The 15,370-nt window shown below is 47.8% G+C and overlaps 1 protein-coding gene across 1 annotated transcript in view; it reads right to left on the bottom strand.

Moving 5' to 3' along the window:
- The window catches only part of PTPRT (protein tyrosine phosphatase receptor type T), a 1,090,723-nt gene that overhangs the window by 8,779 nt on the left and 1,066,574 nt on the right, over window positions 1-15,370 (bottom strand). The window contains exon 28 of the mRNA XM_065919188.1: window positions 13,539-13,670. Within this exon, the coding sequence (XP_065775260.1) occupies window positions 13,539-13,670 (132 nt within the window). The remainder of the gene's footprint in view (window positions 1-13,538; window positions 13,671-15,370) is intronic.

Consider the following 15,370-nt stretch of genomic DNA (forward strand, 5'->3'; position numbering starts at 1 on the left):
GGACAATGCTCAGTGTGCATGGCTTTCTGAGCTTTGCTCCCTTGGTGACTTAAAAGTGGAGCTGAGATCAGACCATGAGCACGTAAGCATCAACAGTTTATAGGACAGTGACTCAGATGGTGGAGTAGAAAGACCCTGAACTCCTCTCCTGAGCATACCAAAATCACAACTATCTGCAGAACCACCACCAGTGAAAAGGACTGGAACCTACCAGAAAGATCTTCTACAACTAAAGACACAGGGAAGGACTCACAATGGAAAAGGCAGAATGGGTGAACTTGGGATCCAATCAAATCCCATACCCACAAACTGGAGAATAAGTACACTGTAGAGGTTCTCTCACTGGAGTGAGAGTTCTGAGCCCCAAGTTGGACTCCCCAGCCTGAGGGTCTGGGAAGACAATCCCCCAGAGTATTTGTCTTTGAAGGCCAATGGGGCTTGATTCTGAGAGCCTCACGGGACTAGAGACCTCACTCTTAAGGGGAACACACACAATCTCACATGCAGTGGGTCACAAGGCCGAAGCAGGAGTTTGACAGAAGCCCGGGCCAGACCCACCTTGCTGGCCTTGGAGACTCCTTGGAGTGGTGGGGAAGCTGTGGCTCATCAACCCCACTCAAAAGCCTGTAGATGCTAGTGCGCCTCAGGCCAAACAACTGAACAGGTGAGGACACAGACCCACCTCTCAGCAGATAGGCTGCCTAAAATCTTACTGAACCAACTCCACCCACCAGAGGGCAGGCACCATCCCTTTTTCTGCAGGAAGTCCAAATTAGCTTCTAGACCAGCCTCACCCATGAGGGCACAAACACCAGACACAAGAAAACTATGATCCCACAGCCTGTGGGTCCTGGTCCTACCTACTAGCAGGCCAATACAAGCTTTGGGATACCCAGAACCCTATACCCAACTGTGTCAGGAACTGCACCCTCCCACCCCCAACTTGAAAGAAGCTTGGGCATCCCTGGGCTCTGCAGCCAGGAACTGGCTCTGTCTGCCAACAGCCTGAGAATTTTCACGACCCTGACTCCAGCCATGAGTGAGCCAGCGCTAGCCCAGAAGACCCCCTAGGTTCTGTCGCCTCAGGACTAAATAGGCTAACTAGCAGCTAGTGAGGACAGTTTAAGAGGCCTCTGGGACAACACTGAGTGCACTAATATTCATATTATGGGGATCCCAGAAGGAGAAAAGAGAGGGCATGAGAAAATATTTGAAGACACAATGGCTAAAAACTTCCCTACCTTGGAAAGGAAACAATTATCCAAGTCTAGGAAGAGCAGAGTCCCATACAGCACTAACCCAAAGAGGAACAGACACATCAAGACACATTGTAATTAAAATGACAAAAAGAGAATATTAAAAGCTGCAAGGGAAAAGCAATAACAGAAAGGAAATTCCTATGAGGCTGTCAGCTGACTTTCCTATAGAAACTCTGCTGGCCACAAGGGAGTGGCATGATATATTTAAAGCGATAAAGGGAAAAACCAGCAGCAAAGAATACTTTACCCAGCAAGGTTCTCACTCAGATTTGCTGGAGAATGATAGAGAACGCAAAAACTTTACAGCCAGCCAAAACCTAACTGAGTTCAGCATCATCAAACCAGCTTTACAACAAATGTTAAAGAATCTCTAGGAGAAAAAGGAAAGGCCACAACTAGAAACAAGAACATTACAAAATGCAAAAGCTCACCAGTAAAGGCAAACATACATAAAGGTAGGCAATCAGCCCCACACAAAGCTATTAGGGAGGATAAAAGTAGTAAAACCATCTATATCCATAACAAGCAGTTAATAGATACACAAAACAAATATAAAATATATCAAAAACAGTAGTCATGAGGGGAGGAGAGTACAAATGTAGGGTTTTAAAAGTGCATTTGAAAATCAAGGGATCATCAACTTAAAATAATCACATACAGACTGTTATACAAAAAGCTCATGGTAACCACAAACCAAAAATCTATAATCGATATATACACACAAAAAGGAAAAAGGAGAGTCCAAACGTTAACACTAAAGATAGTCATCAAATCATGAGAGAAGAAAACAAGAGGGGGAAAAAGCCTATAAAAACAAATCCAAAATATTTAAAAAGGCAGTAAAAACATACATATTGATAATTACCTTAAATGTAAATGCGCTAAATGCTCTAACAAAGACACAGACTGAAGGCGTAAAAAACAAGACTCCTATACATACTTCCTACAAGAGATTCCCTTCCGATCTAGAGACACATGCAGACTAAAAGTGAGGGGATGGAAAACAGTATTCCATGCCAATGGAAATCAAAAGAAATCCAGAGTAGCAATACTTACATCAGACAAAATACTTTGAAGACCGTTATAATATACAAAGAAGGGCACAACATAATGATCAAAGGGTCAATCCAAGAAGAACATACAGCAGTTGTAAATATGCACCCAACATAGAAGCATCCAAGTATAACATAAATACGAACAGATACGAAAGGAGAGATTGACAGTAACACAGCAATTGTGGGGGACTTTAACATTCCCGTCAATGGGCAGATGATCCAGATAGAAAATCAGTAACGGGGAACACAGTCCTTAAATGACACGTTAGACCAAACATATTTAATTAACATATAGAGAGCATTCCATCCAAAAGCAGCACAACATACATTATATTCAAGTGTCTGTGGAATGGTCTCCCGCATTGCAGGTCGATTCTTTACCAGCTGTACCACAAGGGTAGCCCAGGACAGATCTCCAGGATAGATCACATGCTAGACCACAAAAAAACTCAGTAACTTTAAGAAAGCTGAAATCATATCAAGCATCTGTTCCTACCACAACACTATGTGAGACGAGAAATCAACTAGAAGAAAAACTGCAAAAGTATAAACATGTAGCGGCTGGCTAATATGCTACTAACGAACCAACGGGTCACTGAAGAGATCAAAGTGGAGATAAAAAATATCTAGAGAAAAGTGAGAAGATGATCCAAAACATGGGACACAGAAAAAAGCAACACTAGGAGAGAGGTTTATAGTGATAGAAACTTACCTGAGGAAACAAGAAAAATCTTAAACAACCTAACCTTACACCTAAAGAAACTAGAGAAAGAAGAACAAACAACCCTCCCTCCCAATTATAAATAGGAGAACGAAATAAATCATAAGGATCAGAGCAGAAATAGAGACTTAAATTTTCAATGAAATTAAAGCTGTTTTTTTTTTAAAAGAAAAAACTGGTAAAACTTGAGCCAGACACATCAAGAAAAAAAAGCCCAAATCAAAATCAGAAATGAAAAAAGTTACAACTGACACCACAGAAATACAAAGGATCAAAAAAAAATTACTGTGAACAATAACATGCCAATAAAATGTACAACCTAGAAGAAATGGAAAATATGAACAGACCAGTTACCAGCAATGAAATTGAATCAGTAATTAAAAAATGCCCAACAAACAAAAGTCCAGGACCAGATGGCTTCACAATTGACTTTTACCAAACATTTTAGAGAAGAGTTAATATCTCTTCTGAAACTACTCGAAAAAACTGCAGAGGAAGGAAAACTTCTGAACTCATTCTGTAAGGGTAGCATCATCTTGATACCAAAACAAGACAAAAATATCACAGAAGACAAAAAACACTATAGGTCAATATCATTGATTAAATGTATATGCAAAAATCCTCAACAAAATACTAGTAAACAAAATCCAATGATACATTAAAGGGATCATACACCATGATTAAGTGGGATTTATATCAGGGATGGAAGGATATTTTTTGATATCTGCAAGTCAATCAGTGTGATACACCACATAAACAACTGAAGAGTAAAAACCATATGATCTTCTCAACAGATGCAGAAAAAGCTTATGATAAAATTCAATACCCCCACTTACGATAAAAAAACTCTCCAATAAGTAGGCATAGAAGGAACATACCTCAGCATAATAAAGGCCATATATGACAAACCCACAGCTAACATCACACTCAGCAGTGAAAAACTGAAAACATTTCCTCTAAGGTAAGGAACAAGAAAATACCCACTCTTCCCACACTTATTCAACACAGTATTGGAAATCTTAGCCATGGCAATCAAGAGAAGAAAAAGAAATCAAAACTGGAAAGGAAGAAGTAAAAACTGTCACTGTTTGTAGATGACTATGTGGTATCACCTACTTGTGAAATCCAAAAAATACAACAAAGTAGTGAATATAACAAAAAAGTCTCACAGATATATAGAACAAATCAGTGGTTACCAATGGGAGGGGGAGTGGGAGGTACAAAGTGTTGGGTGTAAGATAGGCTCAAGGGTGTATTATGGGGAACCTAGCCAATATTTTGTAATAACTGTAAATGGAAAGTAACCTTTAAAATTATATAAGTTGATTTGTACCATTGTTTTTTAGATTCCATGTCTACATGATATAATACGATATTTGTCTCTGTCTGGACTTACTTCACTCAGTATGACAGTCTTTAGGTCCATCCGTGCTACTGGCGTTATTTCATTCTTTTTGATGGCTGAGTAATAACAGAAATAGAGTCATAAACGTAGAAGACAACTTATGTACCAAGGGGGAAAGGGCAGGAGGGATAAATTGGGAGACTGACATATACACTACTATATATAAAATAATAACCAATGAGTACCTACTCCATAGCACAAGGAACTCTACTCAATACTCTGTAATGACCTATATGGAAAAAGAATTTAAAACAGAGTGGATATGTGTGTTTGTACAACCAATTCACTTTTGCTATATAGCAGAAACCTACATCATAAATCAACTATACTCCAATAAAATTAATTAAAGTATTTCACCCAAAAAAGTTATATACAAAATTTAAATTTAAGAAAGAAACAAATGGTTATAGAAACTTGGGGAGAAGAGTTTATGGTTTCTTCAGGCCCTGGAAATAGGGGTTTCAAAGAAGCCCACTTGCTTCTCTAAACCCACAAGGACCCAGCTGACCTGGGGCCACACACACACTCAGTAACACTTTGGTATTCTATTCCTTAGATGGGAAATTTTGAAGTGGCTAAGTCTCCATGGTAGAGTCCAATTCTTTAGCCCAGCCTCTTCCTCCCTTAGCTCCCAGGGCTCGCCTGTCTTTCTTACCCATCCCTCTGGGAGGGGTGGTGCTGTCTGCCCACAGGGAGGGCCTCGCCACTGCAAATGGACACGGGCGGGCTGATGACTGCAGCTGGGGGGCCGGGGAGGGAAGCTGGTGCAGCAGCTGCTGCTGCTGAAATGGGCGTGCTTCCCCTGGAAAAGCGAGGGACTTTTGCTATTTATTGTCAGAACAAGTTAAACCAAGCAAAAGTCATGAAGCCTGTGTGGACAGTCCTGGAGCAGCTGCCGTGCATTATTCCACCTAGTGACTTCCACTGCTGCTTGGGCCACGGAAAGATGTCCTACGGGGGTGCTGTTCACACGTGAAATCTAACAAACATGAAGGTTGCCTCTCGGTAAGACATTATTTTCTTGTTGATGGAATCAGAAAGCTTGTTAGTCGCTGAAATAAACATGTTCTGATGATTTAAATCTAGCAATATGGGCCTATTTTTGGAATAAACAATCCTCAAGTGTATTTCTGTGCACCTCAGTTATGACTTTCATTAATTAATAAGTACTTTGATAAAATGGAAAAGCCAAGTAATACAGCTTCCAGAAATGAAAGCCTATATTATCAAGGTCCTTGTGATCCATAGGAGGGAATCAATTCCAGGCCACCTAAAGGTGAAATAAATTACTAGTATTTTTAAGAGAAAAGTGTGTTACCTAAATTGGTTTTGAAATTCAGATCAGTAATGATGAAACTTCCTAAAGTAAATTCCACAGAGATCAAAACATATTATTGGGTTGAATACTGTGGCCAGTAAGGAAGACAGACTGTCAGGGACGAGGAGGATGTGAAGGCAGGGAAGACAGAGAAAAGCACATGGACCGTAATCAAAGCACATTCGCCCCCTCCTCCTCCGTCCACCTCTCCATTCACAAGATACATACTGCAACTCCATGTAGTAGGTAGAAACTCACTCTTATGATGGGTGCATCAGAGCTTGTTTCTGGGAAGGAAGCGGGGAGTTTAGGAAAATATTTACAGAGGAAGGTAGGGTGGGTGGAAGGCAAACATTCCAAGCCAGTTTCAGAAAGAGATAACGAAGAGATGGCTGAATTCCTCAGCTTAATAAGGGAATGACTTTGAGGGGAGGAGGGGTGGGAGATTGGGAGGAGGGAGAGAGAAGGTAGAGGGAGGGAAAAAGTGGTTTGGGCAACAGGGCGGGGGGAAGACGTGCTGCTGGCTGCCATGCGTAAGGAGCGAGGTGGGGTTTAAGAATGAGGATGTGTCAGACTTCCCTGCTGGTCCCGTGGTTGAGGATCCTCCTGCCAATGCAGGGGACATGGGTTCGATCCCCGGTCTGGGAAAATTCTACATACCCCGGGGCAACTAAGCCCTTGTGCCCTAGAGCTGTGCTCCATCCACAACAAGAGAAGACACTCTGATGAGAAGCCCACGCACCGCAACTAGAGGAAGCTCGCATAGCCAGAAACTACAACACAAACCGAAGGGATGAGGACGGGCGGTGTTCAGCCTTCAGCCATGGGCACTGCTGGGACATGAACCCCACGCTCCATGGGGGCGCACAGTGGGGAAGAGGAAACAGAGTCCATTGGATGTAAACCTTCAAAGACAGAGTGGATTTGGCTGCCATCTGAGGTACACGAGTTTCATAGGTGATAACATTGAGACTTGGACAAGTTAAGGAACTGGCTAAAGGTGACATAGCAAGTACATGGCAAGGCTAGAACTTGAACTCAGGTCTCCTGACCTCCGACCCCTTATTCTTCTGTTCCAGTGGGTTTAGAGACAGAGATATGGCCCCTTGCAAAGGTCAGACCTGGGACTTGCGGAGACACAGACTTGGGGGTTGTGTGTATTTTGGTGGCATGTGAGGCTGTGTTTTTACAAGCTGAGATAAAAATGGGGCTACAAGTGTTTGCTATTTGCCTTCCAGGCACAATGACAGGAAAAGGCATCTCGGAAACATCACCCCCGCTTTTTTCCTGGGAGGATGACAAGCTTGCCTCTCTCAGTTCTAGAAGCTCGGTGGGAAGGCATGTCCTCAGTGCCCACCCCCTCACCTTTGCACCTGGATTTGCATCACATGAAGTCTCAGACTTCCCCCAGTGGGAGTTCAGAACTGGGTAATGCAGCTCTTACACAAGCTGGGGCTCTTGCTTGCTTTAAACTAAGCCACATTCTTTCCTGTTCCGTATACCCAGGTACTTGCTCTAAAACCAGAGTCATTGTCCATGAGGACAATGATGTGATCCCCTTTGGCTTTGAAGACCTTGGAGATAGCTCGTTGGCAGATCCTGGGGCCCTGGAAGCCCTGTTGTTTATATGGTGGTGAAAGTCATCCCTGGCAGGGGGCCCTGAGCCTGGGTTGGGGCGGCTGTGGGACTCTGGACAAAGCCTGCCTGGGCCTCAGCTTCCTGACCTGCAAAATGAGGGGAAGGGGGCCTGGTCAGACCAGTGGATTCCACAGCAATGGCCATACAGTTGGCAGGAATGACCAACGAGCTATCTCCAAGGTCTTCAAAAGCCGAAGGGGATCACACCATTATCCTTATGGACAATGACTCTGGTTTTAGAGCACCTCATTGTCTTAGAGCTACAGTCTGTGGATCAGAGATTCATTGAGACCCTTCTGATTGTGGAAAAGATACAGGAAAATGAACAAATTATTAATTAGTAAATATAGTTTGGAAAATAAAGGCTTACAGAGTGGCGGGTCTTTGGAGGGAAGACACAGGAAATATTGTAAGGTGTTTATAAAATCTCTAAGATTTCAGCAAGCTAAAGTGTACTCCCTAGAATTAGTGACAAGTAAAATACTGAGGCTCAGGGGATCCTCAAGCAGAGCCAATATGATAAATGAGCAGAACAGTCAAGAATGCTAAAGCCCCATGAGTTTGAGCAAGTTCTGGGAGATAGTAAAGGACAGGAAAGCCTGGCGTGCTGCAGTCCACAGGGTTGCAAAGAGTCGGATGTGACTCAGCGACTGAACAACAAGAAAAGCCCCAGCACTTACTCTATGGAAACAAAGAAGTGAGGCTGGGTCCCGTTGACCCCACACCTGACTCCAGGCTGATGGGGGGTGTGCTGGTCATCCCCCGCTGGTTCGTCCAGCGCTCCCCTCAGCACTTGGGGGCAGTGGGACAGGCTGCCTGGACCTGGCTCTCCCATCCCTTTTGCCTCCAGCTCAGCTTCTTCCCGTGGCTTGAGGGTCCTGGTGTCATGGTGTCAGCTGAAGATGTCTCCAACCTGTCTGATGCCCAGGGGAGTCTGGGAGACAGACATTACTTCACTAGACCAGCTGCTCCATGGGTACTGCGGACTTTTTCTGCCTGTTTTGTGCACTGCTGTGTCTAGGTTAGTGTTCGGCACGTGGAAGGTTCACCATAAATGTATGTTGACGAATGCCTGACTGAATGTGGCCCAGAAAGCCTGCTCCTGGACCTTTAAGAGACCTCCCTCTGGCTCTGCAAGCCTCCTGCTGCTGGAGGGATGGTCATCTGCCTTCTCCTTGGCTCTCCCCACCCTGCTCCTGATGGACCCCGACTCAGACTTGGATTTCTCCAGCTCAAACCGCTTTCCAAGTCCCGTACCCCAGGCTGATTCTGGATTTCCCCAAGATTCAGTCTTATACTCTGTGTGGGCTCTGACCCCCACACCTCCAGGTCTGAATTTCCGTTTTCAGTTTTGCTATCTGTCTTAGCTTCCCAGGGTGGCTCGACTGAATGACCACATGTGTAGCAGCTTAGAGTCACACAAATTTCTTAACTGGGGGTTAGAAGTCTGAAATGAGTCTTACAGGGTTAAAGTCAAGGTGTCAGCTGAGCTGTCTGTGTTCCTTTCTGGCGTCCCCAGGGGAGAGGCCAGTCCTCATCTCCAGTCTTAGCAGCTGCCAGCATCCCTCAACTTGCGGCCCCATCACTCCAATTCCTGCTCCCATCATCATGATCTGCTCCTGACTCTTATCCTCCTGCCTCCTGAAAGACTCTAACAGCAGACCCAGCTGGATATCCCAGGATAACCCAGGACAATCCATGTATTTCAGGGTCCTTAACTTCACTACATCTGCAAAGTCCTGCTTACCACGTAAGATAACATGTTCACACATTTAGGGATTTGGATGTGGGGGGCCAACAGTCTGCCTACCACACGGAACCTGCCCAGAGTGGGGCACTGAGGATTTCCTGTGCTTTCTGAACCACATGGTGGGTGCGGCCTGGCCATGAAGAGGGCATGTCTCTGGTGTCTGCTCCCCATGGACTCTGGTCTAATTGTAGAGCCCACAAAGATGGAAGAGATCTTGTCAATGTACTGGGTGTGACGAAGAGGTTCTTCATGACCTGCCCATCAGAAACCACAGCATCATTTGCTGGATGTTGTGGTTAAGATATTGCCAGACATCTGACCACAGCCCTTTGGAGTCCCAAAGAACTTAAAAAAAAAAAAATCTAAGGTCAATGAAATTGCTTTGGGAGTCTTTATCTCAAGCCCCCACTGCTCATAATTATCTTTGAACAGCAGCCACTATGGAGAATGGAAAGATACCTGTGGTTGGGGGTGGCTGGCTGAATGCTGTGGTATAGGATTCTGAGCGCAAGCAGACAGATTTGACCAGCGGTGCAAGAAAATAAAGCACTTGGGAATCTCATCCTCTGTGCTACCTTATTTTATACAAATCACAGAGAGTCAGCAACACATGCACTTACCAGTTGGTCCCCAGTCAAACCACAAGATGTGGCCCTGGTCCTCTCGGGAGTGATCTAACAGTGCTCGGGACCCGTGGCAGACCTGTCCTTGTTGCCGGACTGGCCAGAGCGTTGACTGCCTCAGTGTGGGCACGCTGGCAACAAACGTGGATGCCACTTCAAAGCACAGCCCCGCCAGGTGCTGAGGGCAGCTTTTCTGACGCTCACGCTGTGTCATTGTTTATTTTCGCAAGGCGCCCAGCTGTTGTGGTGATGATATTTATATCAATAAGTGCTCCATTCATCTGCTGATTTCAGGGGAGGCTTGCCAGCTGCATATGGCAGCCAACCTCAGGGCACTTCTGAGCCTGATGTCTGTGCATTTAGAGACTCAGCTCTCAAAGCCCGCACCGACAGCTAGGGCTGAGAGATCTTCACGCACTTGAGAGCCACCCTTGAACAAGGGGGTCCTATAGCCAGTGACCTCGGCCCTCTTGCTTTCTTATATATCCCAAAGTGAGGTTCTTTGAAACTCCTCCTCTGTGCCTGACCTCTGGTTTTGCAAAAAGAAGTGTTGTTAAAAGGGTTCTGCTTTCCTCATGGGTTCATGTTTCACTTTTTTAGGCAAAGGAATAGGGTGGCGATGCCTTCTGACTTTGGAACTCTGCAGGGGTCTTTGTTTTATGGGACTCTGTCATATATCATGCTTATCTCAGATCCAGACCTTCCATCGTTTGGGTCCTAAACTGTGGAGTCATCCTTGCTTCCTCTCTTTCTCACATTCCCTATTCAATCCAGCAGGATACTTTGTTGGGTTTACCTTCAGGATATACCCAGAATTCACTCCGTTGCTACCACCTAGGCTCAAGCCAGCATCACCTGTCACCTGGAATGCTGCAGGGGCCTCCTCTCTGTCTTCTCTGCTTCCACTCTTAGCAGCCACTCTCCCCCTTTCTGGCAACTTTCAACACAGTAGCCAGAGGGAAGCTGTATTAAAAAGTCAAATTACTTTTTCAAGTTCCTCCTCTGCTCAGGACCTGTCGATGACTTCCCATTTCTCTCAGAGAAAACTAACAAATCCTTCCTGTGGCCCCACCCTGCCAAGGCCCCCAGGACCTGGCCCTGCTGCGTCTGTCACCAGCTGCTGCACTGCCCCTGTCGCAGCGGCCTCGGTCTGCCCCTCCACCACACACCCCTGCTGCGGGTCGTCCCCCTGCTTGGGATGCTCTTCCCTGAGATGGGCAGGGGGTGCATTCTTGTACCTCCTCGAGCTTCTGTGCTCAGCTCTGACCTTCTCAGTGCAGCCCACCTTCATCATCCAATTACAGGTGCAGCCCGTGCCCCAAACTAGCCTCATCCCTGCCCTCTTATCTTTCTTTTCCCACACACTTGTTACCTGTAACATATAATTAAGGCCATTACAGAGTGCTTGCTCTTTACTGTCTCCCCTGCTTTAGAATACAAGTTGCACAAGAGATGGGCATTTTCTGTTTTGCTTTCTCTGTCCTGTTAATCCAAGCACCGAGAATAGCTTCTGGCAAAGAGCAGCTACTCAACAGATGTGGACGGAACGGATGGATGCTGAATGAGCGACTCCCACATGCACGTCCCAAGTTGTGCTCAACTCTGTCCCCTACTACAGTTGACCCTTGGGCAACACGGGTCTAGACGGCACGGGTCCGTTTTTATGCAGACTTTTTTTCAACAGTAAATAACATGGTGCTACAGGATCTACAGTCCACAGGGTCGCAAAGAGTCAGAGATGACTGAGCACGCACACAAAGGATCCACAGTTGGTTGAATCCAAGGGGAATCGCAGATATGGAGAACCTCGGATACAGAGTATCCAAGGATACGGAGTAACCGTGAAGACAGAGGAGCTGCATCACAGAGGAACCCTGTACTTGCAGGACTGACCATAAATCATAAGTGAATTTTTGACTGCATGGATGATTGACACACCTAACTCTTCAGTTGTTCAAGTTGTAATCAGTTCCCCTCCCTGCCTTCCCAAACTTCCTGCTGCCTCTCCCACTCCTCCCCACCTTCCCCATCGTGGCCAGTCGCATCCCAGAGGCCTGAGGCCCACACTAGAACCCCTGTCACCATCCATGACTTCTCATGTCTCTCTCTCATCCAACAGCTCCCTAAACCTGTAGACCTCAACCCTGGAAACCTCTCCACATCCACCCCTAATTCTCCTGCCTCCTCCCAGCCCCCTCCTCAGTGCAGGTCAACCCCTGCATCTTCTGCATGTTTACAACCATCTCCTCCCCAGGTCCTGTTTTCTAGCCGGATTCTGCCTCCACCCCGCGCCTGCTTACACTCTGCGGTCTCTCTCCTCCTTGCACAGCAAGACTTTCCACTCATGCTCCCAGGCAGACCAGGGGCTCCACAAAAGCGCCAGAGTGGCCAGCTTTCCTGACTGGGCACAAAGACTGGTGTGGGTGGGCTCCCGACCCCACCCCTGCTTCACTGGATCGTACCTGTTTCTGAGGTTGGGCATGCATGAAAACTTCCATTCTCAGAAAGGATGCTATTGCTTACGAAGTAGAAGTCTGATGTTTACCATGCTGCAGGCCAAGATCCCCACTGTAAGGGCAGCCCTCTGCAAGCTGGCCTGGCTATATTTTTCAGCATCACCACCCTTTTCTCCTCCTGACACACCCCCCTGCCCCGCCAGCTGCCCCCAAAGCCATCCTGCAGACGAGCGGACACAGTGACCCCACCAGGCCTTTGCCCTTGCTGTCCCGCTGCTCGGAACACCCTTTCCCGGCGACTTCATCCCCCACACGCCGGATCTCTGCTGCCTTCTTCAAGGCCAAAGTCACCTTCCTTCTGAAGTCTTCCCTCACCCTCTGGGCAGAATTAATTGCTGCCCGTTCCCGGCCAGCACGGCGCGAGGCGGCTGACCTCTATTAGAGTGCTGCCTCTCGGGGGTGGGGTTTGCTCATCCGTCTCTGCGCGGGACTGTGAGCTCCTGGAGGGCTGAGACCACAGGCAGGCCCGTTTGTCTCCTCTCCCCACACCAGGCCTGCCCAAGGCGAGTGCTCACAGGGAGCCCTCTGAGTTACTCTGGGCTCTTTGGAGACAAGAGGAAGGGGATGGGATTGCTTTTGAAAACCCTCAAAGGCCATCATCACCGCCTCCACCAGAAATGGCTGCCCTGCCATTGGGTGTGAGCCCCAGCAGCTGCCCACGGCCCGTGTCTGATGTCCCGAGTGCGGGTGTGTGCTGGCGGCACGCAGGGCTCACAGCTGACACACTTGGGAGCGAAGGCGCGGAGGCCGCTGGACACAGGGGTCACCCAGGATGGAGCCAGGCCTCGGTGGGGTGGGCAGGGGGCACAGGGTCCATGGTCCAAGCCCCCGCCCTGTCAGGCCGCATCGGAGAGCAGGGCAGTGGTTGACTGCGGCCGGAGCCAGCTGGTCTGCAGGCCTGGAGGGGCTCAGGGCTGCGGGAGGGGGCAGCCCTGTCTGTGAGCTCTGCGTGATGTGGAGCAAGGCACGAACCGGCGCCTGGGAGGGTGGGGCCACAGAGCCTGGTCCTGGGAAGCCTGGGGGCTGGTCGAAGCCCATAGGCAGGGGGAGCCACTGCTGGAAGTCGGGGTGCCTGGCAGGGGATCCCCAGCCTCTGCCAGAAGTTGAACGGACTGGCTTGGTGCTCCCTGCCAGACAGTGCCCACCGGAGGCCCCCGGGCTGGGCAGAGGCAGCAGACGGCTGTCCCTCCAATCCTCGGGCACGGCTGCCCTCACAGCCTGAGCACCCAGGGCCGGGCCGGGCCTCCTCTTACCTGGGCAGTATCCAGCTCATTCAGCATCACCACGGAGGAGCAGTTATAATCGAACACCAGCCTCCAGAAGTCCGCCACGGTGTTGGGGAGAGGGTGCTGCGTGACCACGAAGGCGGCAGGCTGCTTGTGGCTCTGAAAAGAACGACACAGGCCTCGTGAAATATACACCCATGAGCAATGTTCTGACGAGGAGGCGGCTCAGGAGGCTGCCAGAGGCCCCCGAGTCTGCCAGAGATGACAAAAAACCCCCGCCCGTCTTATCTCTGGGTGCCCCGGTGGCAAAGGGGACCTTCTCGTAATGAACTCATTCTCCTCCCAACTCAGACATTTCATTGGCAAGGTGTCACTTGGGAGGGGGATTATCCAAACAAATTATTTATGTCTTGGAGCTTCAGCAAAGAATCACCATTACAATATGAAAGATCCTGGATGCCTATTTGTTCTGCTGGCCAAGATACTTTCTGGGATAAAAGGGGTATTTTGTGCCCCCGTGCCCACAATGCTGGAGGGAAGGGTGGCTCGGTCCAGAGAGCCTTCTGAAGGGGCTTATGGTTCAAGAGGCTCACTTCTGCCCAAGGCTGGAATGAGGGCTGAGGTGGCCTGGCGGAAGGTGGGCATGGTGTCCTGTGAGCCAATGGGGCAGTGAAGGTGCCCGGGTTTTAGAATCAGGCAGACCAGGTTCAAACCCAGCTTTGCCAGTTGCACATTATAAACCAGCCATTCATCCATTTATCCAGTCAGCCATTCATTCATTCAAGCACATTTATAGAGTGACTTTTTAAAATCAGTGCTGTGCACGGGCAAGCTATTAGATCTCTCCAGATCTCAGGTTCCTCAACTGGAAGATGGGATTCATAACTCCAAAGGCGTGACTGTAGTGCAGGCTGAAAAGATATGCAGATGAAAAGAGCAGCAATGAGCCAGCTATGAGACCGCCGACCGGGTGGGAACATCCCTCACTTGGTTCTTCATCCTTGGCTTTAGTATTGTGGCCAACACACGAGATGCCCAGTACAGGTCCAGAAACAACTGAATAAACTCAGTCCTGGGTTACAGGTGGGGAACTGAGGCCCAGAGAAACAGTCTGTGTGAGTCTGGACTACATCTGAAGCTTTACCTGGGTGCTATTTATTGCAGTATCTGTAAGAAGGTGTTTGAAAAGATTGGGGAGTGTCCCTGCTTGATTAATGGTTTGTAAAACCTGAGAAGTAACCCATATTCTCAGCAAGTTTTCTTGAACCATGGTTTGTGCCTGTTTTCAGCGGCGTTACAAACCAGCGGGAGGATGGTGAGGGAACGAGTTTGCACATTTTAACCAGGAAAAAATCTCCGGCAAAAAACTCTGCCAAAAAACTCTGCCAAATAGGATACTTAAAGCACTTGCTATTGTTCTGTCGTCTCCTGGTGTCCTGGTAGCAAAGAAAATGCCTTGAAACTGTGGATGCCACAGATGCACTATGGGGTCTTATCCCCAAGGGCTTTCTCCTACCAGTGGGTCTAGGAGAACTGAATACGGAGTTTTCCCCAAAGCCAGACTCCAGCCACAGACAGCTGGTCTGCGGCATGAGAAAGAATCTAGGCTTTGAGAGTCAAAAGTCTTGGGGTTCAGACCCCTGGCTCCACCCTTTCTGAGCTAGCTGACCTGAAGATAGTCATGGAAATTCTCTGACCTTCACTACGTCATCTGGAAAAACAGGGACAATCACACGCAAATACAGGACGAGACAGTCTATGTCCGGGGTCTGACATGCTGCCCAACACTCACTCACTGTTAGTTTTCTTTCCTTTCTCCCTGTCTCTGTGATAAATGCTCTATTAGGCCAGCACGCCTG

The sequence above is a fragment of the Muntiacus reevesi genome, chromosome 2, assembly GCF_963930625.1.
Source record: "Muntiacus reevesi chromosome 2, mMunRee1.1, whole genome shotgun sequence".
NCBI lineage: Eukaryota > Metazoa > Chordata > Mammalia > Artiodactyla > Cervidae > Muntiacus > Muntiacus reevesi.